The sequence below is a fragment of the Erpetoichthys calabaricus genome, chromosome 2 (assembly GCF_900747795.2).
Source record: "Erpetoichthys calabaricus chromosome 2, fErpCal1.3, whole genome shotgun sequence".
Classification (NCBI taxonomy): domain Eukaryota; kingdom Metazoa; phylum Chordata; class Cladistia; order Polypteriformes; family Polypteridae; genus Erpetoichthys; species Erpetoichthys calabaricus.
This window is the reverse complement of record NC_041395.2, coordinates 198,548,865-198,565,829: the sequence shown is the minus strand read 5'-3', so window position 1 is coordinate 198,565,829 and position 16,965 is coordinate 198,548,865. Positions and strand designations below refer to the sequence as shown.

At 41.0% G+C, this 16,965-nt stretch overlaps 1 protein-coding gene across 5 annotated transcripts in view; it reads right to left on the bottom strand.

The window, feature by feature from the left end:
• clcn2c (chloride channel 2c) overlaps positions 1-16,965 on the bottom strand; it is a 118,806-nt gene that overhangs the window by 11,064 nt on the left and 90,777 nt on the right. For 3 of the 5 annotated variants that reach the window (XM_051922146.1, XM_051922144.1, XM_051922145.1), the window contains 8 exons: positions 10,636-10,705; positions 10,441-10,551; positions 8,862-9,075; positions 4,488-4,621; positions 3,847-4,043; positions 3,120-3,225; positions 2,609-2,679; positions 2,388-2,450 (listed from right to left, as the gene is read on the bottom strand). In XM_051922146.1, coding sequence (XP_051778106.1) covers positions 2,388-2,450; positions 2,609-2,679; positions 3,120-3,225; positions 3,847-4,043; positions 4,488-4,621; positions 8,862-9,075; positions 10,441-10,551; positions 10,636-10,705 — 966 coding nt within the window. The remainder of the gene's footprint in view (positions 1-2,387; positions 2,451-2,608; positions 2,680-3,119; positions 3,226-3,846; positions 4,044-4,487; positions 4,622-8,861; positions 9,076-10,440; positions 10,552-10,635; positions 10,706-16,965) is intronic. The other 2 variants (XM_028794986.2, XM_028794987.2) reach the window with 1 other exon arrangement.

The following is a 16,965-nucleotide window of genomic DNA, read 5'->3' as shown; positions in this document are numbered from 1 at the left end:
AAATAAATACGTGATGCAACTGAAGAGATGTGGTGAGAATTCTCTATGGCTCTGGTGCAGCCGTCCAAGTGCTAGGGATACCTGACAGAAGGGCCTGTCTTGAATGTACAAGTCTATAGCACCTAGAATAAAAAACTTAAACTGAACACTAAAGATGAAAGAACTTTGCCCTCTGCACATTGAATGGCTGCAGCATTTCCTTTTACATTCTGGATACAAATCTGATGAAACAATTACTCTTAATTCCAGCTGTACTGTGCTCATTTCTGCGGATTAATGATCATTTGGTGTCAAAGGCTAGCTTGTCAGAGTAAAAGAATGCAAGTAAATGTGAATGAAAGTTGCAGCACCTACTTGACTAAGAGCCAATGCAGTGGTGTCTTGTGGGCCTTGAGTGCTTGTGCTATCATCCATACAATCGAGGTGCAAGACAGAATGAATGTACAAGGCTATAAGTAAAATTCCTGCAGAGTGTATGTTACAAAATTGTCCAAGTGCAGTAACATTAAAGTGTGAGCTTAAGTGTGAGTGAATCTTCAACCTGCATACACTTCAGCCAAACTGTAAGCACACAGTACATGCATCTGTGTAAGAGCTATTCCATCTGTATAAAACTGAGCATGCCAGGGCGGACTTAAGTGCAAATATCATGCGTCTATGTAAGCTTAATTGTTTTTCTGTCTGTGTGAAAGTACAATTACGTTAGTCACATGCATGCTCACTCTCGAATTGTGATTGTGCTTGCCCTAAAGCATACAAAGGCCCATAAGAGTGGGTATATGACTATAACTTGATGTGCGTGAACTTTCATAAAGTGTCATTTCACCATACGGGTTTAATAAAGCAAACTTAATATTTTATGGTGAGCAGAAATTGGACTTCTCTCAGCTAAGGGAGGGAAAAACCTACTATAAAGCGACTATATCCTTGTAACCCTGTGTGGTGTAACAGGCAACTTAAAGGGAAGCTACTAGGCCAGGCCCACTGTCAAAATGTTCGGCTGATGTAAGAAAGTTATGCAGTCTTAAAAAGTGATGGCAAACATTAAATTGTGCCTGATGAACTTTGGAATATTAGAAAGCTAGGGCTCTCCTTTCAGGCTTGGGCTCCTCTACTGGTTTGAGAAGACATAAAGGGTTGTCACTGGGGATACAACTAATCACTAGAGAAACAAGTGAAAGAGTGGATATTAGATTGGCACTTGAAATGTATGATTCATGACAGGTAGAGCAAGAAAAATATTGGAGAAGGAGGAGGGAACAGAGGTACTCAGTGTGTTATAAGGTGAAAGAAACCAAGAGGTAGACTGACATTGAATGGTTTTAAATGATATTATTGTGGATCTGCATATTGTGGAAATGGAATAAATGGCACAGGAGTTATGGTGAGGTAAGAATGGAGGTAGAAGGTGATGAAAGTTAGGAGTGTTAATGATTAGTGAATGAATGGTGGAAAGCATCACAAATGTAATATTGACATATGAAGTTCAGATGGTATATTCAGAAGAGAAGTATTAAGAAGAAGACGACAACATTTGCATTTAGAAAGAAGCTGGAAGCAAAAAATGAGACAGAGAGAGAGAGAGATGGGGAGCCAATTATTATAGTATTGGTTATTAATGGAAAAGATTGATTAAACTAATGGATATTAGGATGAACAAGGTGGAAATGAATCTGAAAAAATTGAAAACGGCACATAGCTTTGGGGTGGCATGCATGAACACCTTCAGGAAGGCAGGGCAGAATCCAAAAAACTCAGGAATGTTGAGGTTCAAAGTCAGATTGATTACATTCTAATTAAGTTAATGGAAGGTATTATGTAAGTTTTAGAAAGAGAGTGACAGGAGTGTAGAGAAGTCCTCTCATAAGAGGAAGATTCAAGGGAAGATAAATAATGATGTGGGGGAACTGTGTGTGGAAGGATATGATGGAAAGAGGGAAGATTGAGAAGAATGTCCTCTAGGAAAGGCAAAGATGGAGTAGACTCAGGGAGAGCAGCACGGAAAAACAAGTGCAACGATGCCTTAACATACTACGCAGCACGTAGCAAGTATACTGTGAATAAATCAGTGCTGCCCCAGAAAGAACTGGGTGTATCAGTGTGAGCATACGAGGACACCCATTTCTTGAATGTCTATACCCAAGGATAAAAATCGGGACTGCCCGTAAGAATAAATACATAAGCCTAAATATAAGGACCAGAGCACATGCCACGCTTCTTCCATCCAAATGGCCAAGGCAGCAGCAGAATGGGCACAGTACAAAAGAGATTATCAGTGATTGGCAGTGCAGTAATGGCTGAAAGACTGCTTTCAGTTGTGATGGTTTTGATTCATGGATTTCATAGCAGATCCTTGCTTGCCGACTTGGGGGTCCGGTATGACTTACCACAACGGAAATCCGCACTCGTTTGGACTTCCTGTTATCAGGACCCCCTGATAGCTCATTGGTCTTTAGTTTAAAAATAAAAAATGACAGGAGGAAACAGAGAGTTAAACAAAGAGAAACACATTCTGACTACAGCCTGAGATCCACAACCCCTCCCCAGCTCCCAAGTCCATACTGGGACTCTGTTCCCATAAACAAGCAAGGTTGGGGTAGTAGCCTACCTCAGTTTGTTCTGGGGCAGGGCTGGCACAAAACAAGCTTTTCAGTGCAATGCTCGTATTGTCCATGGCTCCTGGAGTGGGACAGAGACATGGTGTGAGGTATGAGTTTGGCACACCAAGGAAAACCAGTAGAGGTGCTCACAAATGCAAATGGACAGGAGGAGGAAGGAGGAGAGAAAAAAGACTAAGGAATAGGAGGAATGAAAAAGAGGAAGCAATAGTGAAAGGAAATGGGAAGTAAGAAAAGGGGGGTCAGGAGAAGGGTAGAAACAGTATGAGCATTAAAAAGTAACAAATGAACAAAAGCAGGAATGGAACAAAAAAGTGTAAAGGGAAGGGAAGGAGAATGGAAGAAAATGCTGACAGGAAAGAGAGAGAGAGAAAGAGAAAGAGAGAGAAGGAAGCACTGAGGGGAAGAAGATAACCAGGAGAGGAGAGAAATGAGGCAATGTACTTCATTCTCACTAGGCTGTATCACTAAGATTGGTCTTTGATCCTTGGTCTCACTTACCCATAGGGCTCTCTGAAGTGCTACTACTTGGACGTTTGAGTGCTGGCTTCAAGGGCTTTTCAGGCACCAAACGGGATGGATTGAAAGTGGACTGGTCTGTGGATATCTGCATAGAGAAGAAGCATCTTTCTGAATCCTTCAAATCTATCTTTAATCTGCTCTTTTCTTTGACAGCCCTTAAAAAAGTTGTCTCAAAGCAACATTTTTTCAGTCTCAATGTCATCAGTCTCAAAGACAGGATTATAACCTCTATGAGCTCTTCATAGGGAGGGACACAAAACTATACAGGCTTATTACACAGTATTTTGCAGTACTGTTAAGGGTAAGATATGTACCTCTACAGTACTGCTCACCTTTGTACTATGTCTACAATACAATCAATTTGTAGGTACATTTAATGATTAACTAAGAAAGAAGCCTAACTCCCGGATGTATTGTTAACAGTGTCTTATCGTGTCATCCTAGGACCCTCAAAATATCATGAAAATTACTTACATCTTTCTGTAGTAGCTAAAATCAGACATGCCTCATCTAGCTGAAAATTTGGAACAACAAAATGAGTTACTTGGACAGAAAAGACAGAACAAAAGGAAGGGGAGCCTTGGATGGTAATGACACCAGGGAAAGGTGTCAAATTTAGTGAGTTCATGTCTACTTGCATCAACATACTATATATAACCAGGCAGGCACTGTCCTCCCATCATCTTAAGGATAATCAGAAGCTGACCTGGAAGCGGACTTCATGAGGCAAGCTCTGGTTGTGCACATCATTAGAAGTCTGGCTCTGTTCTGCTAAGTGCTTCTTGGCAGCCTTTGCCTGTGCTTGCTCTCGTAGATAAGCCATTCTCTTGTGATGGCTAAGCTGATTGGTCAGCAATGCCTGGAGTTGTGAGCGCTCAATGGAACCCAGCAAAATCATAGAATCTGAAGCAAGGACAAAGGAGAAGGAGATCAGGGACAAGGCCTATGTACTTTATTTCAACTGTGCTTAGAACAGGTAAGGAAACAACAAAGCTTGGGGCACCATGTGGTCATGAAATAAACCGAGCTTCATTCCCTAACAGAGATTAGCCCCCAGATTACATAGAGAGAGTTTCACCAATTTTCCCATCATATGCCATTGACAGGAACTCTCCATTAAAATTCTTCATAGCATCAAGAATATAGCCTCATCCACTGTCTAGGGTTTCGAACTAGCCAACCATAAAATACATAGATCATCTTCACCAATTTTGTATGTTACATAGACAAAAACCCACTATTACGAGATTTTGGGGGACACTCGTTTTCTGTACTATATGGACAGAAATTCACCCATTTTGCCATCACCATCCCACACTTTAAGCCTCATGGACACGTGGCACTCACCTGCAGTCTCTACTAGTGCCAGTGTTTTCAGGTTGCTGGTCTGCAGGACATCATACAGGTGCCTGTAGGAGCAATTCAGGGTAATATACCTCACGTCTCTTACCATGATGTCCTCCACACGAATGTTGTATTTCCTAGGAAAAGGTAGAGGGTTAACTACAAATAATTTTCTAATTGAAATAAGTTGATGATAAAGTGTAAGAGATGCCAAAGGGACATTAGTCAATGCATGCATTTATGAATACATTTCATTTAAGCAGAGGTGGATGACAGAGTTATCATGATATGAGGTGTTGAAGCACACTACTTCCCCTCTTTTCCCTTACCCTATTTTTACATGGTTTTCATCTATGTTTTTTTAAGTCTGCCTCTATTATGCCATTTTTCAGTAAATCCCTCACCTTCATGTTTTTTTTCAGTTTCTTTTTTCCTAGTATTAGATACTTTACATCTCTCACTTGTACCTCATAGTAGCAGGTGTATCACCCTCACTATGTTCTATTAGTTTCTTTTCCTTATAACCCCTCTTTGTGCACACTCTCACTGTGACACTCTACTGCTTCACGTATTAATCACCCTGTCCATGGTTCACCACTGTCATTTTCTTTTGTGTCCCTCCTATCACTTCTACTGAGATTTTCCTCCTTATGTCCCTAACTTGGGCGTTCCTTTACCCATCTACAGAATTTACCTGCTTCTGTCTTGTGTTCTTCACTTTTTCAAATCTGAGCCTTGGGTCCTCCTCATATAGTGTATATATGCCGTGTATTTAATATCTCTCAGCTCATGTCCACATTTTCTCTGTGTGTTTATTCCTTTCTCATTCTTAATAGCATAATATTGCATGGATCATCAACTAAAGTCCTGCTGCACTGACTACCTCTACATCTGCAAACACTAATAGCTCTTTACAAAGTGTGGGGTCCTGCCTTCATCACAACAGTCCCAACTCTATCTGCTCATTTGTTTGTCTAGCAATCAGAAGGACCTCTGGCAACTGCTGAACTATGAATTCATAGCTCATTTGTCAACCCAGTCTCTTAAGCTCTCAGGGAATAGTTAACATGCCCACTCAGCAAAAGCATGAGAATTACCAGGAAAGCAAACACCTTAGGAACACTGCACCAAACACCTTAGGAACACTGCACCAAACACCTTAGGAACACTGCACCAAACTTTGGCAAAAAGAATGTACTGGACTTGCTGAAATATAACTGTATACCTAATTTCCAATTAGGTCTGGCCAAACTGTAAAAACTCTACAAGAGAGAGTTTGTCCGGTTTGTAAAAATTAACTCAGTAATAAGAATGGAACCAGCTGTGAAATAATTTCTCTTCTTTGTTGTGCAGTGTTTCTTACCGACAACAATAAAGCTATTTTGACATGTGTTTTTTTTGCATTATACTTAGGAAATTGTTTTAAAAACAGATGTGTGGTAGTGCCTAGGCTTTGAAACATACATTAAAATAACCTAACATAGGACATACAAAACTCAACCACAGGGGATGCATAAACCAGTGTCTTTCTTCGTGCCAGTCCCAAGTCCGGATATATGGGGAGGGTTTTGCCAGATCAATATACGAACTACAGTACAGATTTACATACCAGATAGGTCATGGCCCAGGTTAACAATGGCTACCAGCAGTACTGTTAGCCAACAGGGTGCTGACGGAAATTGGGCTACTATTGGCCGAAGGAGGAGAAGAAGAGGGGGGAGGCATGTCTGGAGGCAGAGGGAGAAGAGGAAGGTAAAGAGAGTGGAAGGGAGGGTAGGAACTCTGAATGTTGGCAGTATGACTGGCAAGGAGAGAGAGATAGCTGATATGATGGAAAAAAGGAAGGTTGACATATTATGCGTGCAAGAGACTAAATAGAATAGGGTGTAAGGCCAGGTGTATCGGAGGTAGGTTCATATTGTTCTAAAATAGTATGGACGGGAGGAGAAATGGGGTAGGGGCTATCCTGAAGAACAGTACGTCAAGAGTGTTTTGGAGGTGAAAAGAGTGCCTGTCAGAGTAATGATTACGAAACTCAAAGGTATGGTGATGAATATTGTTAGTGCATATGCCCCGCAGGTTGGCTGTGCGATAGATGAGAAAGAAGATTTCTGGAGTGAGTTGGATGAAGAGGTGGAGAGTAAGTATACCCAAGGGAAAGAGAGAGAGAGAGAGAAGTAATTGGAGTGGATTTCAATGAACATGTTGGTGAATGGAACAGAGAAAATGAGGAGGTAATGGGTAGGTATGGTGTCAAGGAGAGGAATGCAGAAGGTCAGATGGTAGTAGATTTTGCAAAAATGTTGGACACAGCTGTGGTGAATAGGTATTTTAAGAAAAGGGAGGAATGCAGGGTCACGTACAATAGTGGAGGAAGACACACAAAGGTAGATTATATCCTATGCAGGAGGGTCAGTCTGAAGGAGACTGGAGACTGTGAAGTGTTGGCAGAGGAAAGTGTAGTTAGGCAGCATAAGATGGTGGTCTGTAGGATGATGCTGGATATCAAGAAGAGGAGGAGAATGAGGACAGAGCCAAGGATCAAATGGTGGAAGTTGAAAAAGGAAGACTCTAAGGTTGGGTTTAGGGAGAAGGTAAAACAGGCACTTGGTGGCAGTGCAGAGTTATCGAATAACTGGGCAACTACAGCAGAAGAAACCTGGTGGTGGAATGTGGAAGTACAGGAGAGTTTACAGGGGAAGAGGTTGTCGAAGAAGAAGTGGGATAGTCAGAGAGATGCAGGAAGTAGACCGGAGTACAAGGAGATAAGGTATAAGGTGAAGAGAGGTGTCAAAGGCTAAAGAAAATGCATATGATGAGTTGTATGAGAGGTTGGACAGTAGGGAGGGTGAAAAGGACCTGTACCAACTGGCTAGACAGAGGGACAGAGCTGAGAAAGATGTGCAGCAGGTTAGGGTGATAAAGGATAAAGATGGAAACGTACTCACAAATGAGGAGAGTATGTTGAGCAAATGGAAAGAGTATTTTGAGAGGCTGATGAATGAAGAAAGAGAGAGAGAGAGAGAGAGATAGAGAGAAGACTGGATGATGGGGAGATAGTGAATCAGGAAGTGAAAAGGATTAGCAAAAAGGATGTAAGGACAGCTATGAAGAGGATAAAGAATGTAAAGGCAGTTGGTCCAGATGACATACCTGTGGAAGCATGGAGGTGTTTAGGAGAGATGGCAATGGAGCTTTTAACCAGATTGTTAAATGCAATCTTGGAAAGTGAGAAGATGCCCGAGGAGTGGAGAAGAAGTGTATTGGTACCAATTTTTATGAATAACAGATGTGCAGAACTATTGTAACTACGGAGGGCTAAAATTGATGAGCCACAGCATGAAGTTACGGGAAAGAGTAGTGGAAGCTAGGTTAAGAAGGGTTGTGATGATTAGTGAGCAGCAGTATGGTTTCATGCCAGGAAAGAGAAATACAGATGTGATGTTTGCTCTGAGGTTGTTGATGGAGAAGTATGGAGAAGGCCAGAAGGATTTACATTGTGTCTTTGTGGACTCAGAGAAAGTATATGACAGGGTGCCTAGTGATCTGTAGCAAGAGTAAGGAGCAGGTCGAGGAGACCCTGGAAAGTTGGAGATATGCTCTAGAGAGGAAAGGAAGGTCAGCAGGAATAAGACAGAATACATGTGTGTGAATGAGAGGGAGGTCAGAGGAATAGTGACGATGCAGGGAATAGAGCTGGCAAAGGTGGTGGAGTTTAAATACTTGGGGATCAACAGTACAGAGTAATAAGGAGTGTGGAAGAGAGGTGAAAAAGAGAGTGCAGGCAGGGTGGAGAAAAGTGTCAAGGGTGATTTGTGACAGACACGTACCAGCAAGAGTGAAAGGGAAGGTCTACAAGATGGTATGAGACCAGCTATGTTATATTGTTTGGAGACGGTGGCACTGCCCAAGAAACAGAAGACAGAGCTGGAGGTGGCAGAGTTAAAGATGTTAAGATTTGCTTTAGGTATAAAGAGGATGGACAGGATTAGGAACGAGTACATTAGAGGATCAGCTCAGGCTGGACATTTGGGAGGCAAAGCCAGAGAGAAGAGATGGCATTGTTTTGGACATATTCAGAGGAGAGGAGAGATGTTGGGTATGTTGGGAGAAGGATGTTAAGGATGGAGTTGCTAGGTAAAAGGAAAAGAGGGAGGCCTAACAGAAGGTTTAGGGATGTGGTGAGAGAGGACATGAAGGTGGTGGGTGTAATGGAGCTAGATGCAGAGGATAGGAAGATATGGAAAAAGATGATCAACTGTAGCGACTCCTTAGCAGCCAAAAGAAGAAGAACAAGGAAATACAAACATGTTTCAGAAAAAAAAAAATTATCTACTAAAAGCATGTTAAGGACACTGCATATGATGAATAACTTACTCATGATGACCCCAACCTAGTTCTGGAAGGTAAGGAAGTTTCTTGATGCGGATGATGCTATCATAAAGGGATGGCTGGAGGCTCTGGGCCACAGCATTGGCAAGAATCACAGCTATCATCACGGGCAGGATATGGGAGATCTGTCCAGTTAACTCAAACACAATGACTGCTGTGGACACAGTGTGGGTCACTGCTCCAGAGAGGGCTGCAGCTCCTGTAAAAGAGAAAATGTAAGAAGTATATAGATGATGACCACTTAGGTAAATAGCTATGGGGTGATATGGCTGACCTATAGTAAAGAACCTCTGTTACTACAGGCAGTCCCCGGGTTACGTATGAGATAGGGACTGTAGGTTTGTACTTAAGTTGAATTTGTATGTAAGTCGGAACAGGTACATTATTTTAATAAATGCTATTGTTGACCGACTGTAACCAAGTGCTCTGCCAGTGAATGATGGAGTTTTACTGCTCTCTGACCTTTTTGTTATTTCTACTTTATTTTCAATGGTGATGGTTTTTCTCTTCTTTACTGTATCACCAGCACTTGCATCAGATTTGTGTTTCAGAGACATTCTTGAAAGGTGAAGACAAAAGGTTAAGATGAGCTCTTCTGCACAGCGCTATACAGTACACGCTACCACAGCAGGAAGGCACCCATCAACACGTCTGATGTACTAACAAGAGACAACTTCCTGCTATGTGCGTAACAGTACAAGCAGGCTTGCTATTGAGAATGACTGGGGGTGGCGAGGGGGGGGTTCATCACCAGCCCACCTCACAGTCACCTCCACTACAGTATGCTACCTACAGTGTCCGCCCACCAAGAATGAACGCGGTGCGGCCAAAGGCGGGTAGTGAATCGCCCAACCCCAATTCAACAGGCAGCCATCCGAGGCACACAACAATACTACCCCCGCCACCTCGTTCAGCCACAACCGGGTCACCGCTTGCAGCATTACCAGCCGTGTGTGCTGGGCGGGCAGTGAAACTCCCCACTCCGCTCCATCCAGCCTGCGTCCAGTCAGAAGCAGTAGCTGCGGTAGCTTAGTGGGTGGGCAGTGAACCATCGTCCTGCACACGAGCGATAGCTGTGGCTCCGGTGACTATGGACCACGGGTCACCGCTTGCCGCCGGGAGCTGCCCGAGGGACACTTAACTGCACAATCAGCGAAATCGCCTCCCTCCAACAACCGCTTGCAGCATCCCCAGGCCGAAGATGATGGAGCGGCAGTTACTGAGGTGCATGCGTCGCAGCTGCGACCTCGTTTGTAAGTCGGATGTCCGTAACCTGGGGACTACCTGTACTTTAATAGATTATACAAAAAAAGAAGAATACAGGGGAAAAGGTTGGCCTCTGGCTTCAAAATCTGTCTACTTTTTGGCAATATAAATACATAAAATTATCATACCAGTTGTCCTGCAAAGTGTTTCACTCAAGCAGCCTGACCTTTTGCACACTAGAGCATGTCTAAACTTAGTATCTTGTAGATTTAACCCTAGGAGTCTGATCTACTTAGAAACAAGCTGAAGGCAACCTACACTTGACAATAGAGCACTGAAAGAGAAAACTGCAACTCACCAACCACAGCATAGCCTCCTGGCACAATACGGTAAATATTGCCATCTGCATGAATTCCATCTGGAAACCAGGCTGCCATACTCTCACCAACTAGCCGACCAAATGCTGCACCTGTACAAAAATAAAAGCATGCAAGTACTTTGATTAGTATGACACAAACATTTATAGAACAGATTGCAGCACAATGAAACTTACCAATCACAAATACAGGCATGAAGGCTCCACATGGGACAGGGATGGTAGTGGCCAGAGCAGACATCCAAAACTGCAGAGAGTGAGGACACTGATGTTAAGACTAAGATGAGACGGGCTATAGATATATATGCACCAACCTACTATAGGTAGTTTTCCCTATAAGCCTCCGGATTGGTGTTTTTCACTTACATTTTATTTTAGTAGTTGAACATGATATTAACAAATGTAGTACCTTACAATGGAGCGATTTTTGTCAGACACCAGTGTCCTGCAGCTTTATTTCATTATCCTGTGCAATATAATGAATGCTTACCTGCCCAAACTGGAGAGTTTTAGAATGTCTTATAGCACTGCAGACTGACCCTATTAGGTGTTAATACCCTTTACATTTCCCAAATGATATTTTAAAACTAAAATTTCCAAGTGGTATTCTAGTTCAGGTAATACAGCATCTGAGCCTATCAGATTTTCGAAATGTACAAAAGTATCCTCTGCTTACCCTCTTAGATTTTGGTACCATGCTGTCTTACCTTCTTGCAGTTTGATCCTTAGAGATTTCAATATCTTTTGGCTTTAATAAAAGCCTGATTATATGATATCTTACTCTCCTTCAAATCTACTATGAGGCTCATCCTGCCAGACTGGAATCCTTACTTCTAGTTAGTCTAGTTGGAATCCTTTCATATTTTATTGTCCAATGACTGCTGATCAAAAGATGCTCATTTGTAAGCATCATTAAAAGATGTACCACTCTCACAGGAAATACTCATCCCTCTCCTCTTTGGGTGTGTACCACTTTCTGAATAAAATTCAGTCTGATATTGGTCATTTACAGCGCTCTCAGTGTCAAAGTGCCATCATCTGATCTCCTACACATTACTGTATGTGCTACAGATGAAGGGAGTTCAGGTCAGAGTCAGTACATAAAATTTATATCTGTTCTTATGTAAAGCTACGTGCAAGATCAGTCTACTCCAAGTAGATCTTAGGTTAGTCAGTCAGTCAGTCAAACAATTGGTGGCGAAACAGCAGCAAAAAGCCTTCCAGCAAATATTTTAAAGGGGGCTGGGGGAGGGGGTGGCGATGATGGTGCACTTCAGAAGCTTTAGGCAGCAAGACTCTGCAGCGAGTGTGCATCTCAAAGAACAGCAAAACCTCCCACCCCTGAGATAATTTGCTGAGCATGCATTTTCTTTCTGAACCCTGCATTATGTTAGTTTGCCTCCGATCAGCATGCTATACTTAACCCCTGAGGGGCACAGGGGGGTGGGGGTCCAGTAATGAAGTAACAATGCAGCAATGAATCCACACTGCAGTCTGTCACATCTAGCTGGAACAGGTGCCTTTAGTTTAAATGTCTCCCTTGCAGACCTGGAGCAGGCCATTGCTACAGGATCTCACTTGTTTTAATCTACATCCTTATTTGCATCTCCCACATCTGTCAGTAATCCTCCTTTTTGACCCCGTTAGCACCTCACTGAAATTACTAGAATCTGGAAGAAAGCCAGCCTCTTCTCTATGCATCCAACTGACCCCCATGCATATTCTGCTTGTGCATTCAGCCCCACCAGAATATCACGCTGTTCTGCCAAATGCGTCTGTGTCACTGACACATGCCAGCATCATGATGTGTCAAACCCATCTCTTTCAGGCCAGCTGACATTTCCCTACCACAACTCTGAGGATACCATCCATACCTTTTAAGTTTAGTGCAGAATGGCTGTAGCTTGAACTCAATAAGCAAAAAATATTCTGTTCTCAGAAATGCCAGTCCTGCAGCCCTGCTATTGAGGGCAGAAAATCTACTGACCTCTCCTGCCCATGCTGACATGGCACAGTGACAGTATGCTAGAATGCAGGTGCTAGTTGAAATTCACCAAGGGAAAGCGGCAAATTACTGTCATTAGTCACCCATAAAGCGTCAGGCCACTAATTTGAGATTCGGCATCATGTGTCTCCACACCTGGAAACCACAGGAAATCGGCTGCCAGTGGTCATCTGAAATATGCCTGACAGCATCAATTGTTAACTTCCTTTACCAGGCACAGGGCCATTTCTATATAGTCACACTGAAAAGGGACAGTGGGTGGTACTGCCAGCAAATCTGTGAGGCACACAATCAACAGTGAATATCTGACAGGTCCAGATTAAGGAAGGTATAAATTTATTTGGGAGTCAAAATGGTTGGGCTTTTATATCCAACACATACTCAGATAGTAAACAGGGTAGGGGCATTATCAACCGGATAGACAAACAAGCGTGTTAAATACATGTGATGCAGGATCAGGTTACATGATCAGTGTGACATGGTAAACAGTTTTTGAAAGTCTCTGCTAGTCTGCTACAAAATCTGTGTCAGTACGTAGTACACCTTATGTGACCATTATTTTGTCTCAAATATCTTACTTGACACCACTGCCTCACTTGTGTCCACTGCCAGATAAAATGACACACAGTTTATGAAGAAGGGGTGTTGTCCACTTCTTGGTAATGCAACATACCTGACTGAGCAATTTCTAAGTGAAACCCTTAATACCCCCTCCACTAGACAATCATCCTCTTGATCAGCTGCACGAATCTACAAAGTCCTCTGTAGAAAAATGTTCAAGGTCAGTCCCCCACATGCGTACAATGTAATAAGTGGCATGCCTGCTGACAAGTGCTGACACAAGCGCCAGCCTCTCAGTAGAGCCCAGTACCTGAAGGCGACACCCTGTCAACAGCATGAGTTGCTGGGCGCCAAGTCGGCTTAATCTCTCTGACACGCCACTCCAGGAGAGTTTATCTTGACTGGAGTGACGGAGTGCAGAAACTGGCAAGCTGGCGCGTTCCCACCACTGGTAATTCTTCTGGCAAATCCCATGGGAGAAATATGGGCATGGCATTGTTCAGTTCAAGATATACAAAAAACGTCTGTGTTAGTTCAGCTTCTCAATTAGAACAAATGTTCATTCTGCCCACTGGAACCCTCAGTCTATGTGAGCCCTATTATTGGCGGGTTGACTCCATGTCGTGATATAAATGCCTAACTCTTATATGACAGAAATTCTTATTTTTTAATCCGACGTTTCCAAGAGGCAGGTAACTTGTGCAGCATCCACTTTGCAACTTCTGTAACGTTTGGTGTGTGTGTATTTAAAGGGAAAGGTGTAAGCTCCGATTGTAACTGTGTGGCATGCCGTCTTGGTTACTAAATAATGAAATTTCAGCAGGTATGTGGTTCCAGCACTGAGAAGGGGCCACTGACAACAAAACTCTGTTTCAGCCCACTCAACTGCACCACCTGGTGCTTCACATTCTCACTCTCTGCACTGTAGTTCAAGTCAGAAATACTGAGACCACAGCATATCCAAAGAAAGTAGAGATTTGATGTTCACTTAAGTATCCAAACTGACAAACTCGAGGACTGACAATGATACCCACACCCATAATAACAGAGAAAATGACAGATATACACCTACATGCGCTCAAAGAATCATGCTTTTCAGCAATATGAGAACATGAGCACACATGTGCAATTAATTAACATGTATCCAAAACAAAACACACACATGCACACAATAATCAAATATGGGTAAAATCACTGAAAAGATGTAAGATTACAGAGAAGAAGATGCACAGAAACACACCTGGGCATAAAGAAAAACAATCACACGAATATATGGTGGACACACAAAGACACATATAGAAGTGAGCACAATCTAATCATTTCAACATACAAACACAAGGCATCAGTTAAAAAAATGAGAAATTAGAATTTAAAGATCCCTTTCCTACCATTCCCTAAGATCAAAAAAAGGGTAAAATTAACATTTACAGATATACTCTTGAGATGCTGTTAGCATTTTTATCCAACATAGCCTGTGCCACTTCAAGGATAGATACAGGTGAAAGATGTGGGAAGTTTGGTAGAGTGCTTCAGATGAAATTTTTATGTACGTATACAGAACAAAATAGTGTGTTACTGAAAGATTAAATTTTGAGCATAATTGTTTAAATAATTCACATACATTATGAATATTATGGTCTAAATATCATGGTATCAAGTGACCTATATGGACTTATTGGTAATGATCACATGTAGGAGCAACTGATAATCTGAAAATGTGTCCTACACTGATGCTTTATCTTTAATGAATGGAACAACCTAGATTGTTTGTAACCAACAGTAATTGGTATTGGCTAGAGCACAACGCTGGTGTGGTATTGCAAATTTCTTTCATATTTCCAATGTATTAGTGTATGAATACTTGAAGCCCAGTTATTGCAGCTTGCTCCATTATCAGTAAAGCCTGTTTAGGTGAACCATGGACACACTGGAAGCTGTTGTGGAAAAAGAGGATGATGGCAAAATTGGATGCCACCATGAAATATTCCATTCATCACTTCCAGAAGGCCCCTCTACTTCTACCCACAGGCTCAATCCACATTGGTGTGCTAAGAAGCACACTCTGGGGTGCCTTTCCTGCCCACTGCTATCAGGTAACAAAATGCTTCCTCCCGATGTATTTGTTTACTTTATTATGAGATATCTGCACAATATTTATTCTATCTATTTATTCTATTATTTATCTGTCTATAGATGGAGTGGCTGTATTATTTGTCCTGTGGCTCTATATCTTAACATTTTATGTTTCTGTTGCTGCATGGACCTGAATTTCCCCATGGAGTTTAAAAATGTTTATCTAATCTTATCTAGAACTTAATGTCCAAGCAGTAAAAAGGGGATTCTATAGAGATCTAAAGCTTAAGGTAACATGTCATTACCTAAGTTTAAGAATTCCAGATAAATGAGGTCAAAATGAAGTCTAACTTATTAAAGAAGGATTTATTATATACAGTATATAGTGATGCTCTGAAATTAGTTTACTATCTTTGAGAGGCTATTTCTTTTAATAATATTAATTCTGCTGGCTGGAGTAAGGTGGATGGACACTCATCTATTAATATCTTGTTTAATATTTTCCATGATCATACCAAAATTATGTTCAAGAGATACTTTTACTTTCTTGCAATAATAATTCCCAGGTCTCTGAACTGATTTGATATAGTTAGTGGGAAGTGATCTAGCTTGATCCATCCTGCACAAAATTAAAAGCACACTCTTATTCTAAATCCAGAAATCTTATGAAATTTGTCGTGTTATTTTCTAACTTGGTTAATGCAGGCCAGGGGTGCCGGGAGTCTGCAGCGTATCTGCCTAGCTTATGTAATACAAATGGCAAAAATGAGTATAGGTTCAAGATATAAAGCACAATATCATTGGCATAAAGTGATATTTTCTTTTCCCCTTTGAGCTATATTATTGCAGATTGCTTTCAGAGTTGGATAGCTGAGGCTGTAATAGCAAAACGTATTGGTCTTTCAATGGGTTGCCATTTCTTTTGTAATCAAAAGATTAAATTCACATTTAATAGAGACAACCTTTTCCTTAAGAGTACATCATTTGGCAATCGTGCACATTCCTTATGAGTTATAGGAATCTCAGTAATCAGCTCAAATGTCCTTCTAGTCTGCAATTTATTTTTATGTGAAATATGCAAGATAATTTGTCCTCTTAAAACTGCCATAAGCACTTCCTAGAGTGTTCTTACAGAAATCTCTAGGCACAAATTGGGTTTTAAGAAAATAATGAACTTTATAAAGTCTTCATCAGCTAGCAATAATGATTAAGTACCATTTGCGAGTTGGACTTCAGGTGCATAATGATAAGAGTTCCGAAATAAGAGAAGTATGGCCAGATATAACAATTACATCACAATTAATTGAGAGTAATATACATTGTTTTCAATATATTTTTCGTGACAAACTATGATGTATACTGGTGAAAATAAACCGTACTCTGTTAAGTTTGGATATAGAAATATCCATGGATGAAAGAGATTATGATATCTAGTACAAACTGTGAAATTACTATTAGCAGTTTTAGATGTCATAGTTTCAGTTACTGAACACCATTACATATATGCACATTATATATCATATACTAGCAAAATACCCGCGCTTCGCAGCGGAGAAGTAGTGTGTTAGAGAGGTTATGAAAAAAAAAAAAGGAAACATTTTAAAAATAACGTAACATGATTGTCAATGTAATTGTGTTGTCATTGTTATAAGTGTTGCTGTCTTTTATATATATACACATATATATATATATATATATATATATATATATATATATATATATATATATATATACACATATATATATATATATATATATATATACATATACATACATATATACACACATATATATATATACATACATATATACACACATATATATATATATACATATATATACACACATATATTATATATATATATATA